A 27,534-nucleotide genomic window follows, 5' to 3' on the forward strand; every position below is an offset into this window, starting at 1 on the left:
TCATTTTGAATAAAGAGTAATATTTTACATCTTCTGAGTAACAAGCCCAACGCTGATTATAAGTGATGCATTTACTGCCAGTGTCTCTAAAAGCAGAATTATGCTTCTCTGATGGTCCAGGGACCTTTGCAGAAAAGGATGACACGGATCTCCTACTGTAAATGGGAGACGCTTGCAAAAAAGCAGATTTGCACAACTTTCAAATCTTGCCGTGTGACGAGGAATAATGATTAATGTTATATAACTCTGTACTAACATGTAGAGTAGAAGAACTACGCAAATATTTATAATATTAACACATTTAAGCAATCTTGTTCTCCTCCTCTCCACTCTGTCTGGATAAAATTGGGGTATCTCTAATGCAGTGGAAACAGGAGGCACCAGAGCTCAATTTTGAGTGTGATGGCAAAGGTCATTAATACCTACGTGAATGTGATTTTTTTCATTTTAAATTTTTAATAAAATCTTTTTGAAAAAAGATTTCAAACAAACGTCTTTCAGACATCTTTCGGACCCTAGGCAAAAATTTATGAATCATAAAACGGCTATGCTTAGGGAGGCCTTGATTGATTTTGAACATGCAAAATGTAAATGTAAATGTCGTACGTGTACATAAGTGCCGTTAAACTCACCTTTTACTTTCCGGTATCAAAATATCTCTACTTCTAGCTGAAAAATGCCTCCAGATGACATCACTGGAAAGGAACCTTCAGTTCACATTATGTCGTCATGTTGCTCACACTATGGAGTTTGTAATCATAGTCAACCTGCTTCTCCAGAGATGATATCAGCTGAACTCCTAATGATGGAAAACTCCTCCGGGTGATGTGAGTTTGTCAGCTAGAAGCCATAGGAAACTAAAGCCATGGAAAGCAAGTTAAAAACTTAAAGATATGGCCAATACAATAAAAGACACACCACACCGCACATAGCACAACAAGTTACACTAATACACTGTAGTGATTTATAGAACACAAATTTCTTTCCAACTAAATTTCATAAATTAGCATTCATAGCTTGACAGTTAGCTTAGTTGGACTTTGCTTTCATCAGTTTACTACAAAAAAAGGATTTCCCGAGTTAGCTGATTATTTGCAGCCTGCTAGCTAAGCTAACAAGCTGACCTCTGGTGACCTGCTGGACACATCGGGCTGCTCTGCTAACTTACTTAGCTAAGTTAGCTCACGTTAAATGAGCTAATGAGCTAACTTAGCAAACTAAAGAAACAATGTGACACCAGTGGAAGTTCGGTTATTCAACTGTCTCTTCACCACAATTAGAGCCACAATAGCAGCATTTAGCAAAGACTACCAGCGCTTTTATCGCTTATATTTCTCCTGTACATCTCGAAGATGTTTCATGTTATGATCATATGAAAATATGTCAAGCTGAGTAGCTTTAAGTTATAGGCTAAGTTGGTTTGGTTTAAATTAGGGCCAACAAAACAGAAAACTGGTTAAAATTCCACCATAACAGCCATTTTATATTAAATCGCAGCTAACGTTATAATCTTTCTTACCTGCAGTCCAATTAATAATTTAGATCTTAAAACTAACAAGCGAAAGTTCAGGTTTTTAAATCCTGCAATTGTTCCTAAGTAATGACTTTCAACGGAAGTTGGGCAGAATGTTCTCAGCTGCTTCCAGTTTAGAAATGACGAAATGTGAAAAAAAGTCTATTGGAATCTTGGAAAATGGACCTGGGGAACATCACACACATGTGTGTGTGTGTGTGTGTGTGTGTGTGCATTCGCTCATGTTTGGGATGTTCTGTTCTATGTCACTGGAACATGGCAAATTCCAGAAGTCATGGTTCTCACTGCAGCTGGTGGATTCTTTGCTGCCCGCACAAGACATGATCAGACATTCCAGGCTCCATACGGCTCTAAGGGTCAAAGGTGGCCATTCTAGTTAAGTGGCAATGCAAGTGATGAGGGTTTCTTACTTGACCGTAGCTGTTTGCAGGTAACCCTGAGTCAGATCTCTGATGCGGTCTTTCTATTTCATACCTACTGTTAAAAATGGAGATTAAAACCTGCTTTGGGATTGAGAATATTAAAATGATAAATGCCAGTTTTTGTGACCTGCTGGTGGCTTTTAATTTTCAAATGAAAGAACTGCACACACAAACACAACTCTGTTAAAGTAAGATAACGAAGATGCAGCTAAATACGAAATACTAATAAATACCTATTTCTAATATAACATGTCAACTCGTGATGAGTGAGAAAGATATTGAAACTTCCAAATTTATTTATCAGCTGTGTAGGACTGTTTTAAACCTATGATGCAAAAAAGTTATAAAATTGAATACATGACTATATTTCAAATGTACAGGAATCACGTGTAAAATGTTTGAACACACAATGGCACATTACAAATCAAATGCATACAGCAGTGAGATGAATAATGTTGATTAAAAACAGCTCTTCCATTAATTCTCTTTCTGAAACGTAGTGATGAGGTAGTAATGCTCCTACTGAAAACGAACGGGTTACAAGACCTAAGCAACAATGAAACAGCAGCTTCAGAGCAACTTCATACAACATCAGGACTTAATTTTTATAGTCCTCTTTAAACACGAAGGGCATGTCAAGAGTTTCAATAAAGCTTTGGTAAAGATGCTAAAATATATAACTTTTAGTGACGAATCTTTACAATTTCTGAACCGAAAAAAGTTTCCATCAGCCACAACATTATTATTAGTGGTCTTAATATTGTCCTAAGGGACACAGTAAAATGTGACACAACGTGTGCACCTCTGGTAGAAGGACACAATCTTAGAAGTCAAGTAAAAGTATTCGTCTGAAAAAAACAAAATTCTTTAGTACAAGCATCACTTCACAAGTACATTAATCTGTCATTTTACTCATTTTAATTACCCTACAAAATCGAAGGAAAACCACTAAGAAAACATTGTGTTAGTGTAGTAAAAATAAGTCAAAGTATCAAAGCTGGAGCTGATTTTAGGAACTTTATGTGTTAACGGGTGGTTAACCCATAATGATGCATCAGCTTCATATTTTTTTTCATGACAACATGTCATTAAATATTAAAACCAGCAGGTTTTATTAATTAATTTATTAATGTTGTGGCTGATCAGAACAAGTTACTTTATATAGTATTTAATTAACAGAACATCTTTATTACTCAGACTCCTTTGCAGTCAAGAAGACCAGGAATTAGCACCCTTTACATTAGCAGGCAGTCCAGTCTGAATGGCACCCGGACTGAATCGACTTGACCCCAGGCTTTATTTAGGATGTCAATTAAAGAATCCCATAAAGTCAAATCATTTGTTTTTAAGGGATATTTTGTTTTTCGGATTGTTTAAACCTACGGGTTCCTGAAGTGTGTAATGAAATTGGACCCGAAAGATGTTGCCGCGTCTCTTTCGTTGCACTGTGAGGTTTTATAGGTTTTAAAACAGTAAAAATAATGTAAAAACAAACGTTTGTGCCAAGAAAGTGAGGACACAAGACCCAAGACCCCCAGGCACTTCCAGGACAGGCCAGGTGTCTGCAAAAGTTGGTGCTGTTGACGTGTAAAGGAATTCTTAATGGAAGTACAACGATGTGGCGGAAGACAAAAGTCACGGGACACTTTTCTTCTCCCACACACCTGGAGGATGGACACAACGCTGAGACAGCAAAATCACATCTTTTTGGGCTGCGCTGGTCCATAAACAAGGTTGCGAAATCCTGGAGGGACTGGCCAGTGCTACTCTGTAAGGAAACTATTACCGGGACGTTTCTGGTTGAGTCATCTTGTAAGAAGGAAGGAAGGGCAGGTACCGGAAACACTTAAACCGTTTCAAAGCACCGTTGCAGAAAGGGATGTCGTAGCTTGACTGGTCATACGTGCTTTTGCTTTCCTCTCGCACTTTGTCCTGCCAGCTCTCGATGCCCCGCTCTTTGCGAGTGCCTGAAACAGAAAAAGACATTGTCCCTGCGGCCGATGGCGATGTTAGGGTGTGCTGGATAATTCTCTGTCTCTGTCCTACCTGGAATGGTGTTATCCAGGACGAACCCGAAGAATCCTCCGATGAACATGTGTGTGGTGAAGAGCACTACAATCACTTGATCCAGCTCTTTTATTCCTACAAACGCAGAAGAGAAGACGATAAACAAAAAGTCATTAGTTCCTCTTCAGTAGCTAAATTAAAGAAGAATGGAATGAAGAAACTAAAGCTGCAGGGAGTGAGCCCCCCCCCCCCATTTCCCATTATCTTCCTTCTTCTCAAAATCTTTGCCTACATTACCGCCAAGGCAACACAATCGCCAACAGTTTGGCAGGCGACATTCTCAGCGATGGATATCGTAAGCCTAGCCTCAACCAAAACAGTCTGCACAGCTAGATGCCCCTATGATAAAGCGTCTGTGTTTTCAAATGTCTGCCATGTACTTCTAAAGTCATTCCAGGCCCTCTGAAGTTAACTGAAGGAGGAGAGATGGTGGGTTTGACATGGCAGCTAGGGAGATGTGATTATGCAGAACCGCAGGACTTCACAGGAGAGTCCTGTGAAGTTTGCATGCCCCAGACCAGATTTTTGAACTTGACAATGTTGCTTTATGGTTGCGGGTCAGCCTCTGTCATCACCGTCAGACCCCCCTGTGGCAGTCCAAATTCCTGTGTCAACGTAGGTTCGTCGGTTGCTCAATGTTTCCACAAAGCGCCATTGATGACGTGGATGCCGGCCCTTCAGGTCACAAACGACCAAATTAAGTCATATCCAATTTAATCGGATTACAAACAGCAGGGACACTGTACACACTTTTGTTTTATAGCAGTCGCTTTGTGAGCGCGCACACACACACACACACACACACACACGTATGCATGATTTTCTCCCAGAGAGGCAGCAGTCAAAAGTTCAAGGCTCCCGCTGAGTTGATATTAAGTCCCACAGCCGGTGCATCTAATAACGTCTGGATGAACAACAGTTTGTTTACAAAGGGAGCCGACAGGTTTCGTCTTCTGTCGAGCTCTCAGCTGAGTGTCGACGCTGAGGAAAAAACTCGGGGGCAAGAGTGCTTTATCTGAGCCGAGCAGATTACAGCAAGTGACATGGGGCCCGGCCAAGAGGATTGAGAGGTAAGCAGCCTAGACCTGAGAAAACCAGACAAGCCCTCATGCCCACTGTTAAACTCTGGATTAGCACTTTCCTGGGAGACACTCGCATCACATGACTCATGGGATCAAGGTCTTATGTCTACAGAAGAGAGCCGTTTAATCTTAAGCATTGCTCTTTTGACGGCACTTCATAGGAGGCGGCTGATCTGTGTGTCATCAAAAGCAGGGGGTCATCAGCTAATAGCCTGCGACTGATCTCCGATTGATCAGTCGCAGGCTCCACACGCTCATGTTGCTTTAGTGTAATTAGGTTCCGTCTTTGGTCGTGCACGTTACGGATCACGTTACATGCAACATATTTAGTTTTGAATGAATGCACCGGTACATTGGCTAATGGAAGCAAGCCACATGGGATGAATGGCAGGCATGTGTCTGACACACCGCACACCCAACTTGCCATTTATACAAAATTCGTGTTCTTGATTTATTTATTTGTATATAGAAAAAACAAAAAAGAACATTTTTTGTTTTATTTTGACTTTTTCGACAGTTCGTTTTGTCCAGGTTCCAACCGGCTGCCTCCTTCCTACCTAACCAGTCAGTAGTGACGCCAATTAAGTGGCAAAGACATAATCCACCAGCTTTTTAATAAGCAGTATTTATGTACACTGGGACACACAGCCAGTGGAGAGGTACCACTAAACCCAGATTAAACCCAGGTGGTAATGTGTGAGAACTTTGCCTTCTTGAACCCAAATTTTTTTTGAATCACATAACAAATGAAATTCCCAAAGGGTCATTTGGTCATTTTACAACTTACGTGACATCCAAAACAGGTTTTTACAAATAGATTTGCAACTTTTTTTTTAATTATGTTGTTGTTGTTATTACTTTACTTAATATTAAACAACATCATTATTCATATTCTTCTTATTATTATTATCCAAATAGAAGGATTTGGGGTTGTTGCTGATATTAGATTCAAAAATGACTGTATCTTTGCTTATTAATATGCCAAAGTAAACCAAAAAATTAGTGGCCATTGTATGAAAACATGTGTGTAATGCTGCTTGTGCCTCCATCAGTGGTTTTTTTTTTTTTTTTTTTTTTTTAGAAATTAACAATCACCCCCTGCCCTGGTGTTCTGCCTGTATTTTTCCTTAGGTGGCCGCTATGATCGAGAAAAGCCTGTTGCAATAACCCGCACAGTTACACTCCCAAAGAGACCGACTTGCACCTATCTGATTAAACAATAAATAAAAACGACACCCCGGCCTAATACCCCGAATAACAGCAAGTCAAAGTCATGTGTGGGAAAGAAAACAACTTCACATGTTAAAGCTCCAATAGTGCCCCCTACTGTCTAAACGGATCTTTACACCCAACTGGAGCCTTGTGGCCAACTGACCTACAGTACTAAACTATTAATTCACATCCAGGAAAAAGCAAAGAGATGCACAAACAAGCAAAGAAAAAAAACTTTAAAAAGCTAAAAAGGCCACCTCCCTTTTAGAGAGGAGCTCCTTGCCACTTTAAAATCCTAGTGTTTGCCATCTGGGCCTTTGGGATTTGGGAACACTTTGATCTTAGGAGCTTAGGCTGGCAGAACTATTGCAACCTTTTTCAAGGGTAATCTGTAAGTGGAGCAGTGGGAGCAGCCACAGCCACCCATGTCATTTCTCCTGCACAAATCCATTGGCAGAAAAGAAATGAAGATTTGGGGCAAACCTTTTTTTTTTTTTTTTTTTTTTGTCTGTGTGGAAATCACCTGTGTCAATGATGCCAGGGTTGGAGTGAAACCATGCAGGTAAGACAAGTCCACTGAAGGTAGAGAAGCCAAGGATGAGGAGGTTTCGAGAGGAGTTCAGGTCCACGTACTTGATGGAGAGAGAGCGAGAGATTATGTTGTTGGCCACGTCACATTTGTATTAATTGGTTTGTTACCTCTCGGATACAAATCATTATTTTGGTCTTTTATTCCAATGCTGTTGCCTTTTCTGTTTTAAATTCTTTTTACTTGGTCACTATCAAACCCCAGTTGGTCCTGTGTCGCTCCTGAGAGCTAAGTCAGTTTCCCGGCACCACACCAAACGAGTTCCTAACTTTCGCTTTCTTGCATCGCGCCGTCTGAAGCGATTCTGGGATTTTAAGCCATTATCCTAAACCAAGTGTCGGCATCAGTGGCTCAATGAGGCAGCGGCGAGTTAGTCGGCAGAGTGGGCGCCCATCAACTGTAGGGTTTACAGTTGGTGGACTGGCTCCCTCGGGCCCCCCTGGTACATGTTCAGACTCACATGCAAACAAAAAACTCATACTTAGAACATGGGGCAAAGCTGCATCATGTGTCCTAATCTTATTTACACAGAATAAAGTAAACCTTTACAAGAAAACACTATCTTGGGATTCAAACAATAAAATCCTCCCAATAGGAGGAGTAGGAAAGTATGTAGCATTTCTTGTGAAATTCTCTGGCAAACATTCCTCTTTACTCCCTGTTGGTCAGAATTGATGGAAGCCCCCCCGCCCAAAAACCCCCATCCTCCTCCACCCTACTGCTTATTAAAGGAGCCGTTTAAATACTGAAGCCAAAAACTAATAAAAATCAGTTAAGCGTTCAAGATTTTGCATTGTAACCTTTTATGTTTCGTTAGTGGAAAAATGATACGAGTGTGATGCTATGAGATGTGTTGATGTGCTTATTATGGTTTCTTTGTTTTTTTCTTTTTTTTCCCAGGAAAACGAAAAAACACACACAATGGCACTCTAACACTTAAGATTCAAGACTCAGATTACTTTTTTAATCCCTGGGGGAAACCACTTTGCCTCGTTACAGCTGCTCTTGGCACCGTGAGAAAGGGAAATTAACTACACTGACACAAATCACACAAAGACTAAAAAAATAAATAAAAATTTACATCTGTCAACAAGGACAAAAAAACAACATAATGATGAATGTGAAGATGTGATAATAAAATTACTAAGGGCAATTAGTTAATAACTGGGACGTGCAAAGCTTGTGCACAATGCAGTGGAGCACGACGGGTGGTAGAAGATCACGGTGGTGCAGGTACACAAAGAGCAGAATGCTTTGGTTTTGGTACATAGTAGAAGCACCAGCTTAAAGCACCCCCCCACCCCCCCATAATGTCTTACTGATCTGATTGTGTGGGGGTTGGCTCTGACGTACAGTAGAGGGAAACCAGAGACCAGTGTGCTGGCTTCCTGTCACACCAGTGAAACTTGTCAACTCAGTTCAAGTTTTTATTTTTTTTTTATTCGACAGAATCTTGCACATTAAAACACGTCTTGGTCTGTACTGAGAGGGTTAATAGTCCATGAGACCCAATTCCGTGTATGCGGTGTTTCTGTTTGTTGCTTGGTCTCTGTCGTCTCAGTTTTGTGGTCTGCCTGCTCACCAGGCCCCTCTTCAGGAGTCCCGACACTTCAGTGTCCCACATCTCACATGTCTCTTAAATTACACCAACACTTTCCATCAGACCTCCACACTCGCTCACTCACACCTTTGACAGCTAACTTAACTTAATTTGGATTAAATTACATCAGTGGGACCATGACCCCACTTTCCTCGTACCTCCTTAACCCAGTATAGCCATGTTGTGTAGCCATGTCTCCACACTTTTGGCTGGTTTTAATGCACAGGGTTGCTAAAGACCTGCTTTCTAATCATGTAGAAATATGTTGTACCAGAAAACAGGATTACAGTTGACCTTAGTTCACTTGATCCTAGGTTACCTGCTGCTATTTAATACCTAGAGTCGTAACTAAAACTGTGTCATTACCCTTAGGGGGGGAAAAGACACTCTAATGCGTCATAGACCCTAGTCTTAACTCTATAGACTCTGGAACTTGAGCCATGATAGATGCTAAATGAGAGAATAATGGTATAAATGGTACTCACCAATTTCCTTTAAATACCAGTAGATTACTTTAACCTTTGACCCGTTTTGATGTATCTGTTGGATTTTATATTTAATCTGCTCGTCTGTGATTTAAGTAGTTTAAGTAGTTATTTTTTAACCAATTCCTTTTGCTTTCGCTAATATTTTAGGGCCAGCACCACTGGAGCCAGCTAGACTCCGTGTCTACTTCAGGTACCCTTTAACGGGGTTGATCGTGGTGTTTTTCAAAGACGAAGGCTCCTAATACACCATCTAGCTGGTTCTGTCCGCGCAGTAACATTTTACTTCGTATCATTGATATTTACGCAATTACCTGGAGGTTGGATATCCCCACGGCTGCAATCATTCCAAACATAACAAGAAACATGCCTCCAATCACTGGGTCTGGGATGGTAATAAAAACTGCTCCGAACTTGCCAAAGATCCCCAGGATGATCATGATAACGCCAGCCGTCTGCAGGACTAGTCTGCTGCCAACCTGCGATACAGGGAACACACAGGGAATCATTACTCAGGGTATAGCAGATAAATGCTATAGATCAATTTTTTTATCGTATGCCTTAAGGTGGTGCGTGGGAATAAAGCTTGGAGAAGCATGCGGATGATTTATTAAGAGCATTAAGAGCTTTAAGAGCATGAATCTCAAACTTCTAGCTGTGAGGTGGCAGCTTCCTGGCCAAATCCTGTCAGGATCTTTTCAATGGAACTGATAAACACCAAAACCGGATTTATCCACAGTAATACTGAGATAGGGCTGAGAGTGATGTTTGGGAGGGCAGCTTAGAAATTACCTTTCCGACTCAAGAATTGCGCCAAGATTTATTAATAACTGTTCTGAAGCTGATACCAGGGAACAAAAGTGGAACTTGGGTTGGCGATTTTCAAATAATTCTCCAGTTTCTCTGAGCTGGAGTTTCTCAGATAAAGAGTTTTGCAGATCACTGACGTCACAGAGCGAATTAAATGTATTGCCACCAAACTGCCCTGGTAATAATGAATCATAATCAAGTTTTACATGAAATCTAAACACAATTAATTACAGTCTTACAAATTTACATCTTTTTTATCTTCCATTGTGCATCTTGGGTAGGACGTGAGGTTTGTTGCCTTTCACTGGGTCTTTGAAAGTTTGAGTTTTCATTGTAATGTAACAGCACTCGAGGAAGCAGCAGGGATTCTTCCAAGGGAGTTGATGTCATAAGAATGTGCTCGACCCTAAAGTACTTTACTGACTGTTGCATGAACAGATGAGTATCCATCTGTCATGATACAGAAAACAGATCCTGCTGTCGAAGGAATCCAAAATCAACCAATCACACTGTGGCGCTGACAGCATTAGGTAAATATACAATTTATTGGGTTTCACTGTGCACGTGTGTGTCCGTGTGTAGATTTCTATGCAACTTCAGCATCATTTCAAATACTGCGATGGCATAAGCTTTTGTATGTAGCAAAACTAAACGTTGAAAAGGTTGTAAGGTTAAGTGCAACATGCAACATCAAAATACTTTTTTAAACTATAGAAGTAAATACAGAAAACCGACATGACAAGAAGAAACATGCATGAAAAACAACGACACCCTCAAATTCAGAATAGACAAGGGAAAGAACATCCAGGCTTCCATTTTAACAAGCCTGCATGAATCAAAAATTCAAACCAAAAACTTTGCATGAGAAAAATGATTGTTTTTTTTTTAAGTATGTTTTTTAATTTCGTGCAAACTTTTTTCAGCCATGCCTGCCTTTGTTGTTGTTGCACCTAAGGGCCACCTTCATTTTTCAGCATTCATCTCAACCCTATTTGATACAAAAGTCATTTTTTATACTAGCACCAGATGTAAGGGATTTAAAAAAAACTACACGAAGACAGCGACTGAAACAAATGAGCAATTTTCCTTAAACGGGATCTGAACCCACAGCATCACATGAGAAAAAATGAGCAACTTGTTGTTTGATGACCAATCATCCGCTACACAGACTAGAGGGTCAGTGGTTTGATTCCCTGTCCCCCCTGGCTACATGTCAAAGTGTCCGTGGGCAAGACGTTGAACCCCAGTTTGCTTCCGGCAGGTCAGGTGAGCACCTTGTGTGGCAACTGCCGTTACTGGCGTTTAGGTCATTGACCTTTCAGGAAATATTCCCTGCACCCAGTGGCCAGATAGATCAATCAGTGCGGCATTAAAAAAAACCCTAAAACACAAGAGGAGACCAACTTTATCTGTACCTTGGTGATGCCAAGTGCAGCAATGTTCTGGCTGTAGGAGGTGGTGCCGTTTCCAGTTCCCCACAGTGCGGCCAGGATGCAGCCGATGCCCTCTACAGCAATACCTCGGTTGATGGCGTGAGTTGGCGGTGGAGGGGCACCGGACAAGCGAGCACATGCATAATAGTCACCAATCGACTCCATGGTTGATGCTAAGACTCCTGCCATCATGCCCAACACTGATGACAAACTCACTGTGGGATGACCCCATTGACCTATAGGCACAAAGTAAGCAAACTTTAGTTTTTAATTTATATTTTAATTAGAATCTGTTTTAAACCTCAATCCAGAGGTTGGATTTTTTTCCCCATTAAACCTGCTATAATGTGCTGCTACAACATGAATTCAGCACAAGTTGTTGCCGGTTTAACGTTATGTTAAACTTGCATTAAGACTCAACAACTTTCTGGCAGATCATTAAAGAACAGGTGTGCAACCCTCAGGTAAGAACACAGTGTCCTTGGTTCGTACTTGCTTTGGATGTTTGTCAAAGATGAAATTAAGAAGAGGCTGACAGACAAGTTGAATTGTAGGACCCACAGTACTGCATGTAGTGTTTAAAATGGCTTTTGAGAGTTCTTTAACCGATAAGATCAGTGTTAAATGCAATTACCCGGGTAAGGTACATGGAACCATGGAGAATTCGTCACAGCATCCAGGTTGATGTCCGTCCTGGCTGAGAAGCCGTACTCATCAGACTTTGAAGGCAGGATGTCAAAGACAGTCAATAAGAAGCAGACAAGCCAGCCGCCACACATCCCAAACAAAGCCTAGAGTCCATTAGGAGAAACACAGTGTCTCAGTACATTTGAATTGAAGTTAAACCTACAGGAAACATGCAGCGCATAAATCTTTTGAGCGCCTCCTCGAGGGGCCTGGCGAGGTAGCATTTACTTCATTCGAGGACAAAAACCTTAAAATGAATGAGAAAAAAATGCCAGTTCTCTCTTTTTTTTTTTGTTCTCATCAAAGGTTAATGACAATCAAATCAAGCTGAAAACAATTAAATCAATGTTGCAACCACAATTGTTGGGTAAGAATCTTCAGGTTTCTGCAAAGGAACCGCATTGAACACACCTGGCTGCATTGGTACACAAATTAAATGGGAGTTTTGCTTTGTGCAATAATACTTTTATCATTTGGAGGCTTCTTGGAGGAAAGTCAACTAGCAGTTTGAGGGGAGATGAAGATGCCAACATCTGTTCTTTACATCTGCTTGATTTCTGTTTTACCTATATGATGCAAGAGGAAGATAAATGCCCTTGAATGTGTTTATAGGTTTGCATTTTTATGGATGTCACTTGATTTACGTGACCCATTATTTTAGGCATTATACAGGGACTTAATGATGTATGGGGCACGGTAAAAAGCTGTTACTGTTTCCAAGTTTTGCAAACTTTAATTTTTATTAATTTATCCTTTTTTTTTTCCATTCATTATATTAGCAGAAAAAAAAAATGACGGTTTATAAAAACATCTTTTTCAAGAATGTCCTGGCAACACAGCAAACAAGTTTCAAACAAAATAAATGATAAAATCATAGTAAAAAAGTATGCAATCGTCAAACATATTAAAATTGTTTAAGAAACATTATCATAACCAAGCAAAGCACTGATCTCTGACAGATCTCTGAGATCCTGAAGTATCGCTTTAAATCTGCCAAAGAAATCAATGACTGTAGAAAGTTTCATGCTGAAGAACTTTAGGTTCAGTCAACGGAAAAAGGCTCTGAGAATGAAGAGCACAGTTATTTTGATGTTTCCTTTCATATATGCACATAAATATGCTGGTAGAATCCCAAGAACGGCTTTATAAATGAAGGAAGGCCGATGGTAAAGCCTCCAAGAGGTGAGAGAGGACCCAGATGTTGAGTCGTTCCGCCAAAATGTGTAAAGCTGCTATACATAAAGCACCTCAAAGGTTGAACCCTGGCGGGCGGGTGTTGGGCTTCTGTCATCACTCCGATATTGTTTTTCTTAAACCTTCATTTATTGACTTAGCATTCCATTAGCTGAGTATCTTCTCTTTCCTCCCCAACTTTCTAAACAGTCAGTGAGTTAAACAAATTCACTCGGATTCAAAAAGGCCAATGACCAAGCTTGTTTAGTTTGGCTACTGTTGAACAAAAAGAAAAAAAAAGTGCCCTTCTGCATTAATCAGAGCAAAATATACAGTTGTATTGTCCCAATGTAAATACAGTAAACCTTAGTATACAGAGCTGTGTGTTTTGGCCGTTTAACGTGTACGTGCCTGAATGTGACGCACAGAGCATGTGTAGTTGATTCAAAGCCATCCTGATGTGAACGAAGGCTAGAAAAACATTTTCTCTTTGGCTGGTGCATCTCCAGAGATGATTTCTATCTTACAGGTGAAAACTGTAATCCCCCCAAAAATGTCATAGCCGAAAGGTCGAGAGTCACGACTCACATTATTTCACAAAAGGGTGACTGGGTTCATGTTTGCTGAAGTCAAACATATACGCCCTTAAAACATCCCCAGCAATGAGGAGGAAAAAAAATGAATGCAATCCTATCTTTGTTTTTTTTTTTTTTACATTTGGATTTACTTTTCCCATCCGCATTGGCTATTTTAGTGTTAACAAAACAGGCCGGGCCTTTTTCGGGATTCAAAAATCAGCTTTTAAAATGTAAACAGTCCCATCGAACATGTTGGACATACTGGAACAACAATGCAGGTCCTTTCATGTTTGCTGAGCACTGAAGGCCTTTGGGTTGAAAATGGCCATAAGCTTTTATTTCCTGATATTTAAACAACTTAGAAAATTGCCCCGTTTGTTTGAAAATCACGCAAATTGAGATTGATTGTTCAAACAGTAAAAACAAACCACGGGAAAATCAATCAAAATGAAAGAAATCACTGGTGTACTGGGCAAAAATACATAAAATGGGTCAGCCAAGGAAAACAGCAGCTATTGACTTTGGAACTTGCAGAAAAGTGCAGAAGTTAACAACATAATGTGATGGAAAGGATCCAAACAATCCAGGCCTACAGTGCATCGAAAAATGCATCAGAAGTAATTTATTGTGCAGCAACATAACGATCAAGAAAGGATTTTATCAGAGGTAGAAGATTTGCTGCAAATGAGACTCCAACAACAACTGAAGGAAGAATCCAACAATTTGGTGATGGCAAATATGCGATTTGCAACCAAATATTTTTATTTACGTCCATCTTAAACTCTTCTAATCTGAAATTATCTTAAATCTGTTTCAATACATTTGCTTAAGTTAGATTTAGGCGATTTGGTGAAAAACGTTTTATATTGTGGGTTGTTTGCTACATACCAGAAACTAATTAAAGAAATTTGCGACTTTTGTATTATCCTTTGGTCTTAAACCAGCATTTCTCAATTGTACAGCAAACACTGGACTTGACCTTTTTGGAATTGCGAATGTGTAGTATAGACTTCTAAAAAAACTGGACTTATTATATACGGTCTTAACTGTTTAACAGAATTTAACTTGTAATCAATTTGTTCATTCAAAGCTGATCGTGTGGATCAGGTGCAACTAAAGAGCCAACAGCTACTGATCCATATGACGACAGCTTCAACAACATAGGAAAAAATAAAACAAATGTGTTCTATACATGTTTGTATAGTGGATTTGGCTTCACACCGAATGATGCTTTTGCAGTGGTTCTTCCATTAGAAATATGTACTTGTGTGAGGAGGCTAAACAGGGTCCGCAAACTTGAATAGTTTTTAAGCACAAGATCTCAATGGTGTCGGCAACTCACAGAGAAGAGCTTAAACAGCGGATAATGGAAAACCTTCCACTTCTTGTCCTTGTAAGCAACCATTGGAACATTGACTTTACTGAGATACTGGGAGAACAGGAGGATCAGGCAGACGGTGCTGTAGAAAAACAGAAGACAAGAAAACATGTGTCGCCCACAGATGTTTCTAACCTGTTTCATGCCCCTTAGTGTAACTGCGCTTTAGAATTGCACGGTCCCATATATCATAGTCAGGGGGAGGTCATTTTGCATCATACTCGTCATCCTGGAAATGATTTATGGGAACAGCAATAAAAACAATTACAAATTATGAAGCAGAAATTGTGGACATTTCGAACTGGTTATGACTGTCGGTCAAGCCTTGCACGAAAACCTTTAGGAAGGAATATGTTCTGAGAGTATTCAGGGGAGGCATCAACAGCACCTTTGTGAATTAAAATATTTTTTAAATGTCACGCAATGTAGCTGTTAATGATCTTGGATAATTGAGAAAACAACAGGACGGGGCCAGGAGATCTCTTGGAATCAGGGGAGTGACATGCAGGAAAATGTGACGTAGGGCAGGGTGGAGGCGTGATCAACGAGATCGTCTCTGATTTACTGTTTGCTGATGTGTTATAATCTCTAACTACCTGGAACTACCAGTATTCTTAGTATAAATATACAGCTGCTGGCATAACGATGCATGCTGATATAAACTGCGACTTCATCAGTTGATCATCTTGCTTGATTATTTCTGGAAGCAGAAGGTGGATCAGTCAGTATATTGCACGTAATGAATTTCAGGGCAGGGCAGGAGCAGACGGAAATTTGCAGCAATCTAGAAATCAGGTGGATTTGCATGCAGTCCTGGACAGTCACAGACAGTGTAAACCACCATCCACTCACAGGGCAGCTATTCCCCAGTGGCCTCCAGACTTCTTTCCAGCCTCACTGAACAATGACAGGCCGATGAGGTTGATGGTGGGAGCGATTGCCAGCGGGCCGATGAATTTGAGCACAAGGCCCACCAGCCCAGAAAAACCCAGGATGACCTGAAGCAGAGACGACAACAGTATGGCTCCCTGGATCTATGGATGACAATGTAGGAGAGACACGGTTTCAGTAAACATGTGGGCATCGTCAGAATGAGAATGAACTTTATCGGTCAAGTGTGACCTATGTACATGGAACTGAAAAAGTATTTAGAAAAACAAAATATGGCGCAAATGCATATTTTTTTTATTTCAACAATTTATCTTCACGTCTTCTTGGGGACGTTTCTTGGATGATTTTCCAGTAGCACACCTGAATTTGGGCACATTATCACATTATTCCTGGCACATCCTCTCAAGCTCCATCAGACTTCTCCTGATCGCTCTACAGATGTTCTTTGGGCACTGGCTGGACTAAAGGACAGTCAGAGACTTCTCGAAGCCACTCCAGTGATGTCCTGGCTGTGTGCTTTGGGTCATTGTCATGCTGAAAGGTACATCTTTAAGCACCATTCATCCCCCACTTCTGATGAGTCTCCTTGTCCCTTCAGATGAGAAACACTCCCAAAGCATGACGTGCCAACACCATTCTTCACCATAGGGTCCTTATTAGCCAGGTACATTTGAGTTCAGCACACAGACTTACATTTTTGTCTCATAAGACCAGATCATCTTTATTCATGACCACAGTGCTCTTGAGAACATCCAAAGCTTTAATAACGTTTTATGCTATTGTCCTAATCGATGCCTCACCACAGTGTGATCGCAGAGGTTTTCTTACACTTTAAGCTCCAACACAACAAGATTGACCTTAACCCTTAAAATCGTACCTTTTATGTGAACTTTGTCGATCCACGTAGAGATATTATTGTTTCTACTTGCACACAGTAATATACTGTATGTGTGACAGTAAGGATGCAGGGTCATCAACCAGTCAGGGAAATAAGGGGAAACATGTTTCTTTTTCTAGATTTCCCACTGGTGCACTAAGAATTATCTGGTTCCTATAAATAGTTAACAGGCCCCACTAATCATTGGCTTGACCTGGTGACTAGGCCTGATGGCTCGACGTTTGGTTGGAATGCGAAAGTTCCAGGATGAAATCCCAGCTCACAAACCAGGTGCTTCCTTGAGCAACACACACAACATTAAGTCCCCGGGCAGTGCTTAGGGGAAGGGTTACATGCAGTGCACAGATTTCATGGAGACATGTATGGTATATATAAACTTAGTTATGACAATCATCTTAGCCTACCTCACGCATTCGTGACATCCAGACCTCATCAGGATTCTCCGTGTGCTGTGGGCTCGTGCTATTTTGCAGCTGCACAGACAAAGTCAAAGGTGCTTTTGATGCTGGACACTGCCACTTTGGAAGAGCAAGGATGGCCAGGGTCGGAGTGATGAAACTGAAAGTCCCACCCTGGAGGATTGGCAGCCTGCGAGTCATTTAGGCACAAAGATCAGGGGTCTGACCAAAAGATGTCCGGTCAAGTTACGTTTCCAGCTTAAAAAATGTTTTCACCTGTTACCACATAGAGGCAGAATTAAACTTTAACAGAGGCTTAAAACTAGGCTTTTTGGTGACCATCAAAAGATAATGTGAACACATAAATCTCAACAAGAGCACCGTGTTATGAAATGTAATTGTTTCTAGAGGGGGCCTACTTGTCAGAAGGTGGGACCAGCTCACTAATGAGTCCGTTGTGCCAGACACTTGAGTAGAATATGAGCAAATACCAAGCAGAAATAAGAGCGAATCGTACCTAACCATTAGAATTTGCACCATTTTAGAAAGTGGTCATTCTGTGGGCTACATAAGTACTGTAGCGGTAATGCAGGACACAGCACTCAGACTAAACTGCCTACCAAGCCAGTGGCATTGTCTACGGGAGCTTTGCAGGCACAATGTGGACACAAGACTGGGTCAAGTCCAAAATGTTTCCTCTGTTTTTGCCTGTGGGCAGGAATGAAAAACAGCTTAGTTCCTTATGTGTGTTAAAATCTACTCTAGACTGGTAGGTCATAGTTAGGGACCGCGAACCCGGAGATTAGTCCTTTTCATAATAAATATGTGGTAATCAGAGTTTTCCATGTAGCATTACCTGCAGCCGCAAGTGGTTCGGATTTTTTTACTCATTTAAAAACAAAGGCATCCTGGTCATAATTAGCAGGTAACTAGTTCTCTGGTATCTCCACAGGAAAACAGGAACAAATACCCAGCATGCAATTTGCAGCACCTTGGCAGCTTTACCTCACCATGTGACCAAAGATTGAATGACACGTAAACTTAACAAACGAGTAAAATATTATATTGTACAGATTTTACCACCTAGCTACAAAGGACTGAGTTGTCTGTGTATTTTCAACTAAAATATATTGTAGTTGTTGTGTTGCAGTGTACAAATGTATGTGTTTGTATCTGCATGCGTCTTTATCTTCCCGTTTCACAAAGCACTTCAGTTCTGAAAAATACTGTACAATTAGAGACTAACTTCACAGAGATTACATTTGTCCCTCCAGGCTTCTGGCAAACTGTGTAGGTGGAAATGTCAAACGGAAGCGTTAGGCACTGGCTCTGAGTGGGCAGGAGAGTGTTATGGAGCCCTGCACTGCGCTGTACTCGATGTGTGGGAGGCAGCTGCACTGTGGCGGCGCACGAAGACTGATGTGCTGCACCAGTTTCAGACGGATTTTCCAATCGAAAGTGGCAAACAATTCCCGGGATTATCTCAGTCATAAAATAAAAGCCAGAACTTGTGCTCCGGAGAGTTCTTCGTCCGTTAGCATCCCGTTGACCCCTGGCAGAGGACTGACTCATAGTTTAATGCCACGTGAACCACCTCAGGGATCTCTGCATAAGCTGAGCTGTAACTTCAGGCCTTTGAAAACTCCGGCTCAGTGCTGGAAATTATAGTGTCACACTATCCTAAATACAGGACCTAAATACTTCCTTGTCACCCAAATAAGAGCAAGGTAAAATCCACAGAGGTTTCCTCGATCTCTTACCGGGGAGAGTCCCTCACTCTGTGCATGCTATAAATTCTAAATATGATTGACGGCAGGAATTAGAAGTGAACAAAAACACTAATCAGTACCATTACACGGACGTAGTGCTTATCAGGTTCACGAACAATGGAGGCTGTCGAATTCCACGTACTTACTCTACTTCCCATGTGTTTGTGGAGGAAAAAACAGAGCGCGTGAAAACTTTGTGTGGCCTGGTACGTCGAGGCCTGCTTCAACTTGTGCAATGTAGAAATGAGGGTGTTACCTGGTACCGACAGATGTTTGCAATATTGTACATATTCCAGACACGAAGAAAATGGTGCAGATGAGTTGGCTTTTGGCAGTGTTGTTGTCCTTTATGCAGAGCGGCTCAGCGAGGATCAGTGGGACGGCAATGATGCCACCGAAGGCCAGTATGTAATGCTGTGGAGGCAGGAGCAAGCGAAGACGTGTCAGGGCTCTTTGCATTTACATATTCGCCACGGGAATGTATTTCATTCCTCAAATTAAACCCAATCATATCTGCTGCATTGTTATAAATTAGATGTGTGTGTGCACATAATAATGGCAACATAATTAAAACCAAAAAAAAAAAAACCAAAAAAAAACAATCCAGTCAGAATTACCCCAGTCACTCGTCCAATAAACAAGGCCGTAACATGACCAGGGCCAGCTGTGATGGTGCCGTAACACCACATCGGATCATGCCAGACCACTTTAGCTGGCAGGGTGTGTGTTCTCATAAATCTGGATATATTCTCGCTTATTCACACACCAAAAAAAATTAAATAAATTAATCAGCCTCAACGACTAAACGGCACCTACTAAAACTCTGATCTGGCCCTATTAAGCAACACAACATTGTTTCTCCGTGACAAGGGTGCCACACCTTAACGAAACCCCCTAAATCTAATGCTCGTTAACAGTTCTGAAGTAAGATATGATGGTCTGTGTCAACTCTTGCACATCACTGGGAACCGGCCGTAAAACGTTTGCATACTTTTTATGAAAAATCACATACTGGCGTTTTAAAAGGTCGTGACCAGAAACACGGTCCATGCAGGATGTCGGCATTGTTGCATCACGTGTTTATGCTGGTTTAAAGTGCACAGCGCGTTTCTTTAAGGGTTGATAGATTATCGTTGGTCATGTTGGATGGCGGCGCTTGTCTCTTAAATTTAAGCATATTTTACTGTACATCTGGCATTTGTGAACAGCCGCACAATGCTGCAGAAAATGTAGATGAAAATTTATGGGGATGTTTTGGAAGCTAACTGAAACTGAGAGAGAAGGATTCCTTGTGAGAGGGAGGCCTTCATAAGATCGGATGTTATCCCCAGAAAATTCATTTCATTTCAGACTGACGGACAGCAGCGTAAATCTCAGCGTGACCTTCATACATCACAAGTGTGCAAAGCTCTACTCCCGATCTTCTCTCCTCACGTTGCATCAATGGACGTGTCCAGGAAATGGCGGTGAATGAATGATAGACTGATGTCAGAGCATTTTAACTTTGAAGAAACGTGGTCGTGTATTTATTTGGTTTTATTTTCTATTGAACAAAACCAACAAAAAGCCCCACGATCTGCACGATTCTTCAGTAAAGCAAAGCCCGTGTAGTTCAAGTCAGATGTACAGTGTGTTATACCTCTTTGACAAAGACCTGTACAGTCCAGAAAAACCATCAGAGCCCCATTCCAGCAAATCCTACAAGCCGTACAGCATTTTTCTGATAAAATGGGACGTTTGCATTGAAACATTAGGACTGAGTGCTACAGAGAGCTCATAAAAAGGAGAAACATATCAAGGGTGGTTGATTTCTGTCTGTTCAATTGAATTTATTGTCAATAACCACAGCTTTACACAAGCCTCTTGCTTTAAGGCCTGTCTAACAGCAGTCCTGCAGTTTTACACATACAGATGTGGCTGCGTGCAAACAAACACTGCTGGTTTTTACAATCGTGACGTACAAGCCATAGTATCTGCCGTGGGAGATGTCGTTGCAGCCTACCTTGCCCCCTGTGAACAAAGGAGACATTCATCTTTTATTTTTGCACGCAGCAAGGTGCCATATCTCGGAGCAGGCTCCAAAACAAATACCTGCCCGTATACACAAAGGACATCTGTGTACATAAGTGATGCAATAATGGATAATATACAACAAATGTCTCCAAAATTTTCTTCACAGAAATGCACATAAAATAATGACAAAACACGGGAGAGAACCAGCACAAAAGCAGACAGTTGTGATTATCACAGCAGTCTGCAAACGCACATGTGGATTGTTTCATACGCCCTGCTGGAAGTAATACACCTCAGTATAAATCCCTCCTCACTGAAAACTGATTGGTGGCCAACACTCCAGGGTTTAAAAGGACTTATTTGTAATGAATTGTACTGAAGGATTCAAAAGTCTCTAAAATCAAACCCCTGACTCTCTGCTCCCCTGATTTCCTAATGGAACCAGCGGCTAAGCGTTTGCTGTCTTCCCACACACTAGACATTTGCCCGGAGACAACACACCTGGAAGTAGAAATTATATTGAATGTGACGTGTAACGTCTTCTCCATCGAGTGCTTTAAAGTATTGTACTTTGTGGCAACAAATGAGCCTTAAATGAGACAAAATAAGCCACTGGATTAGATGTAGAAACCTCCAATGCCTTGATCAATACAAGTGTTCTGTTCTACTCATATGTACAAGGCAAAAATCTTTAAGAATGTCTCACACAGGCAGACGGTGAGGGAAAAAAATCCAATGTTTAAATGCTGGAAAACAAGCTCGGCTGCTGTGTTTTTACAGTAATTAGGTTTAACTACAGTAATATAGAATATAATTAGCAGAGCAATGAGTGGTCAGCGCTTGGTGTCGGTGGGTTTCCTTTGATGCCGCGATGTGTCAGCACGTGATGCACAGGGCCTGGCCTGCAAGAGTCTGTCAATAAGATTATGGAGCATGTCTTTAAAAGAATCTAGCCTGTCAAGCTTTGATGCAGCTTTGTGGAAGGTTTTTCTGCACAGGTGTCCATGCGTATGTGCCCATCACTTTACCTGGAACCCAAGCAGAATGCAGAGGTACCATGGCGGCCTGTCATTCAGGGAGTAAAGCAAGTCTACACCTTTGTGCACGGTCTCATCCAGGGCTTCTGTGTGTCGCTCCTCAAGGTCCACTGTCAGCGGTGGCTGTTCATCACCGTCTGTGCCCTTTGTAAGGAAGCAGAGGAGTTTAATAATGCAACATCAAATAAAAAGCAGTTTTTTCCAGTTGGAATACTCGGACACCAACTCTCTAAGACACAAACACACCTTGAACTCACTCTTGCTGTGAGCATACAGACGTTTGTCAGTGAATACAGACGTTTGTTCATCTTGGGAAAGGAAGTTCACAGAAAGCCTTCTATCTTCACTCGCATCTAATGCTGTTAGTTTAGTTTAACTCAGATGAGAGTGTCTCAAAACGGAGCGTCCGCAGTAGAATTAATGTGAGTTACGCTATGTGGATCTATGTGGGCCGAGCACAGCTCCAGTTGCTGTATTTCCCTTCACATAACTGAGAAAACTATAGTTTGTAGCCATTACTCTAAGCGGTGACTTGAGATGAAAATAATATTACTGCCTACTGTCGGCCACCATGTTGCTTTGGATTCTTATAATAGAAAAAAATTCCTGACTTTGGTGCCAGTCAGCCAAAGTGGCTTACAGATAAGAATGGCCACAGCACTTGGAGGGAGGCTAGTAAACAATGAACGTATAGCGGCTTTGCACTATAGGGATTAACATTCCAGCATTATCTACCTCTGTGTTATGGCTGTTTAAGATATTGCTGTTATACTGGGTTTTTTTTTTCCTCTCTCATAAGACAATATAAACTAAAGTCTGACGCTAGTCGCGAATGACAATAATTTTGCGTAGCGTTGGGTATTAGTTTCTCTGTGTTCCACCTCCTCTCATATAGATATTCACCATTGATCTGTGCTGACGTTAAACTGGATTTTTCAAAAGAATCTCTCCTTTGTTTTTTTTGTGGTGACTGTAAAGACTTCCTCAGACACTGAATTAAATGTTTTTCTTTAAGGGAGGTAGGAGCTGGGTAAAGAGCGCAAGCAGAAGACTTTGCCTTTGTTGGTACTTTCCAGAACATGTCAGCATTTATTCAGGTCTAACAAGCAGGGAACTTTCACTGAGGTCGGGACCTTTGTGCCCTCACGTTTGGCTCTGACCGCTCAACAAAAAACATCAATCATTACAAGGTGTTTCTCAACTTCTGTCTTCAGGATTATATGTTTTTTAATGTGTATTTGTGCCTTCAGCACATTATAGGACACCCCATGCAGCTCATGCAAGGAGGTCAGTTCCCCCTTAATGCCGTCCACATGGGAAAGATCAGTTTCCAAAGGGGTGTGTGAAGTGAAAAAAGTTGGGTTTGTAACGTGACTCTTCAGTGTTTGACAGTGTAGTAAGAGGTGTCAAATTAGCAGTAATCCAAAATTTAGAAATGTAGAAAAATATTCCATGAACCTTTTAAAATGTGATTTGAATTTAAAGCGGCTCCGATTATGACTTTCACTTTAATCAAAACTTTTTCGCAGCTTAACAACATGAAATCCTTTGAGGTTTAACCTTTTTTTTTTTTTTTATAGGGGCTTTTTTCCTAGGGGCCAGACCCCCACAGCCGCAGACCCCACCCTTTCTTTTTGCCTCTGATGAAGGTGATACTGAGGCTCCCTTATGTTAAGCTGTGACTGCAACTCTGCTGATGTACATCAGACTTTAAAATGTCAATCAGCAAATTGAAATGTGACCCGACTGTGTCTTTGTCAGTGTGCTGTATTGAAACAGTAATTATTAACAGCGTCTGGGGGATTTAGCTTTCACACAGCGCACGAGTCGACATCCAGGCTCCATTGAAGGCCTTCTTCAATAAAAAGCCCCATGAACGGGGGAAGCCACATGGTGCGGCCGCCGTTCTATATCCAGCTCGCCCTGTTTGAAATTTTTTTTTTTCTCTTCACATTACTAAGCTCTCAGTCAGTACTGTAAATGGACAATGGCTTCAGGGATAACATGGATATTTGCTTCCATCTAGTGGTTGTCTACCTGCACACCTGTGGTCACAGGAGAGTGAAGGCATCCAACATCAACAGTGGAGTTCTTCCAAAATATACACATTTGCAGTATCTCCATACGCTGAGTGGGTCCTTCTCCATGTTTTTGCCCAGTTTATAATTTAAGCCTCTGAGTTTTAAGGCAAAGTTCGGTGGGTTTTTTTTGTTTTAAATAAAAGGAAAACCCTCTCCAGCGGTTTTTAAAGAAACAAAAGGTTGGATTCTTCAGAATAACCATTTAACAAAAATTCTATTTTTACGACTCGTTTTTATTTCTCCACAGTCTATAGGATTGTGGGACACTAACTGTAGAATTGCAGATTTGTTGGGTCTTATTTGCTCTTTCTGTCCTCGTGTCCTGTCACATCTCTACTGTCAAAAAGTTTATAGTTAAATAGTGATTGAAAAAAAGGTTCTTAAAATACAAACAAAGTCTAAAAAACAATATCCATGAATCGACCGCTAAATGTATTTAATCAGTCGTCTTCGTCGTGCTGTTCACATTTTGACATCATGACACCAAGAGGACACCTAACAAGTTATTTACTTTAATAAATTGTTTGAGATGAAGAAATGTCCAATGCCCTACTTTCACGGTCACTTTGGTGATATCACTGTAGCCTGAAAATCAAGTTTTGCCTAACTTTTTGTAATTAGTGTATATGGAAGAAAAAGGAACTAAGCAGGTAAAAAAAAAAATCCTTCACTGAAGTTTGATTGTCAAACAACAATACAAATGGACATGAGAGGAAGAACTAGCTGGTTGCACACATGATCTTCAAATCACTGCAGTACACAGAGCTACACAGCGCTTCAGTAACACTGCAGTGCAATCACAGATGTACAGTTGACTACTGGTTAACATGGCAAGTAGCCTGTGGCTGTTACTTAAAAAGTGCGAACTGAATTTCCTTTCAAACAATCACGTTCACACTTGAGCACTGACCTGTCAGTGCTTACGCCTTCAAACCCCATTTCCGAGACAGTCAGTACACAGAAAGTGGTTTTCAGTGATAATACTTTCCCAAAGTACTGCTAATCCCATGACTGTTCCTCATGTGATGCTGAGTGCTCAAAGGTCACACACAGTGATTTCTGTCCTTGTCCTTTATGCTCGGAGTCCCTGAATCTTTTCATAATCTTACCTACTGTGGATGGTCAAACACCTGTACTGTAAATTTGCTTCTATCTGCAAAGCACAATTCAACTGGTCAGTGAAAAATATGATGAAAATGTTTTCTCTGTGCTTTTGTCGGACAAATAAAGGTTCATGCAAGTAAAGTAAATCGTATAATTTAGTCCCTTTTTTTTTTTTAACTTTGTGTGTATTTGTTTCCACACTCTCATACAAATATGTGCAGCTCCTACTATATTTATGTACTTTGTAAATAGTTTTTCATAGATAGTAAATCGCTTTCCCTATGAAAGCAACACTTTCCGTTAATGGGGGGATAGTCTGAGATTCACTGATTTGCTCATGTTGCTCAAATATTTGTGATGAGCTTTGTGAAGGGACAGAGTACAGCATGAATCCGACCTTTGTTTTTTTTTTATTTTTTATTTTTTTGGACTGAAGCTTCTAACCTCTGCTGATACCTGAAACCCTCAGATTGCAATAGTCAACTTCGTCTGGAGGCAACTTTGACAAACAAAAGCTCTGTTGTTGAAGCGACTGGGACGCACAATCCACTCACCTCTATGTCTTTATGCATGGCAACAAAGTGTGAAGGAGGCCATCACTCAATACTTTATGATAAACCAGCTAATTACAAAATTAAAACGTCTTCGCATGATCCCTCCGCTTGCTGAAATTGTTGTCTCTTTGTCCCTTGTATCTGTATTTGCTTCCATTTTTTTATGGCTTATATTGCTATTAGTCATTTCTAACAGTCCACAATGATTTTTACATATGCATAATATACATAGACATGTATATACAGTATTGTCTAAACAAGTGTTTAAAAAACCTCCGGCAACTCTAATACGGAGGCTTATGTATGTTATGGACATTGTACTGAAGTATAAATGAAATGACAAAGAGGAAAAAAAGCCCTGGAGTTATTAAAAGGTTCTTGCAAGATATTTTTACAAAACAGCATAATTCAATAGAAGCGTCAGTCAAGTATAAATGTAGAGATAATGATAATAGGTTGGAGTGAAAACAATGATAATGCTACTAATACTACCAGTACTTATACTAATGGTGAAAAGACTCCCATCTGCCCCACATTTCTTCAGATTAGTTGGATGGGGGGGGGGCATCAACCCTGGATGCAGCTGTGTACACTTGCACACCCCATGCTGCCAGACATTTCCACCATTCACACGCATACACATCACATGTCCACACTTCAACACTCAATGTTGAGCTTTAGCTGGAAGCTCGTTGATCTTTACTACGATGGGAAAACACTGAAAACTGAAAACAAAACTAAAAAAAAAACCACATGCACACTTCAGTGGTGTCACATTCATCGGGGGCTGTTACTGCTGTGGTGTCAGAACACAACCAACTTTCATATTTAACGTGTTCACACATTCAAACAAAAGCCAGTGGTGTTACAAAGTTAAGATACTTACCTCAAATGCAGGATTGACCGTCGCCTGTTCTGTGAATTCCAACTCCATTTTCTCCTCTTTAGTGAACTGCATTTTGCTTAAACAAGGCAAGTTGCTGTGTAGCGGCTACAGAGGGTTTAACTGGACTCCACAGTGGGAGTGAAATGCCGACTGCGTCAGACCTGCGAGGACAAACTTAACCAACTACCTCCTGTCACCAAGAAGAATCCGTCTCACCCTTGAGAAGTGAGGGGTTCTGTGACTTCATCATCGACTCTGTGGCCGCTAAGCAAATGTGGGCTTTGATTATTCTGCTCCAGGGTCATGTGCTGCTGTTGTTTGAAAGCCTGATCGAATGAGAGGAGATAAGCACATTTGTCACACGAATGTTTAATTTGTCATATTCAGAGGGGAATAGTAGTCTTCGGTGTGTTCATTGATTCTTGGCCGATTCACATTTTTTTTAAAATACAGTTGCTCACTTGTACTTTATTGGACATCATACGATGTTATCACACATAAACCGTCCTCTGCTTGAATCAAATTAACTTTTTTCCCCTAACGTGAGCCACATGCTGGCGCTGCCTAAATGTACAAAAACTATGGAATATTAATGATCGTTACTGCAGCTGGATATCAAAAAAGTGGGACCCTGTTTCCTCATGATGATAATAAGAAAAGGAACCCCAGTGCTCTGTTGTGTTCGAGTTCACAAACTTCATTTCCAAAAAAGTTGACTCAACCTTTGAGACATGTTGTGGCCATGAATTTCAAAATGAGCAAAAAGTTTTCTTCGTTAAATTAATTGCAGCGTTTATTTGTCTGGGAAGTGGAGATACTCATTGTTGCAGTGTCACGTGGGACAGTTGCCCAT

At 40.9% G+C, this 27,534-nt stretch overlaps 1 protein-coding gene across 1 annotated transcript; it reads right to left on the minus strand.

Annotated features, from left to right (window-relative positions):
* Positions 1-2,078: 2,078 nt before the first annotated feature.
* Positions 2,079-26,976, minus strand: si:dkey-106n21.1 (solute carrier family 23 member 2). Its single transcript, XM_067493837.1, has 12 exons — positions 26,682-26,976; positions 22,048-22,200; positions 19,263-19,420; positions 17,244-17,427; positions 15,903-16,084; positions 15,015-15,132; positions 11,869-12,025; positions 11,217-11,470; positions 9,306-9,470; positions 6,841-6,949; positions 4,003-4,098; positions 2,079-3,923 (listed from the first exon to the last, which is right to left on the minus strand). The coding sequence occupies exons 1-12, from the start codon at positions 26,751-26,753 to the stop codon at positions 3,739-3,741; spliced, it is 1,833 nt and encodes a 610-aa protein (XP_067349938.1). The 5' UTR covers positions 26,754-26,976; the 3' UTR covers positions 2,079-3,738.
* Positions 26,977-27,534: the final 558 nt, after the last annotated feature.

This window comes from Channa argus, chromosome 23, assembly GCF_033026475.1.
Source record: "Channa argus isolate prfri chromosome 23, Channa argus male v1.0, whole genome shotgun sequence".
NCBI lineage: Eukaryota > Metazoa > Chordata > Actinopteri > Anabantiformes > Channidae > Channa > Channa argus.

Bases quoted from the DNA above. Each gene is read 5' to 3' on its own strand.
- si:dkey-106n21.1 (XM_067493837.1), bottom strand. From the start codon at position 26,753: ATGCAGTTCACTAAAGAGGAGAAAATGGAGTTGGAATTCACAGAACAG. The intron at 22,201-26,681 runs GTAAGTATCTTA...TTCCTTACAAAG, and splicing joins CGGTCAATCCTGCATTTGAG to GGCACAGACGGTGATGAACA. The intron at 12,026-15,014 runs GTGAGTTGCCGA...AATGGACTCTAG, and splicing joins CGCTGTTTAAGCTCTTCTCT to GCTTTGTTTGGGATGTGTGG.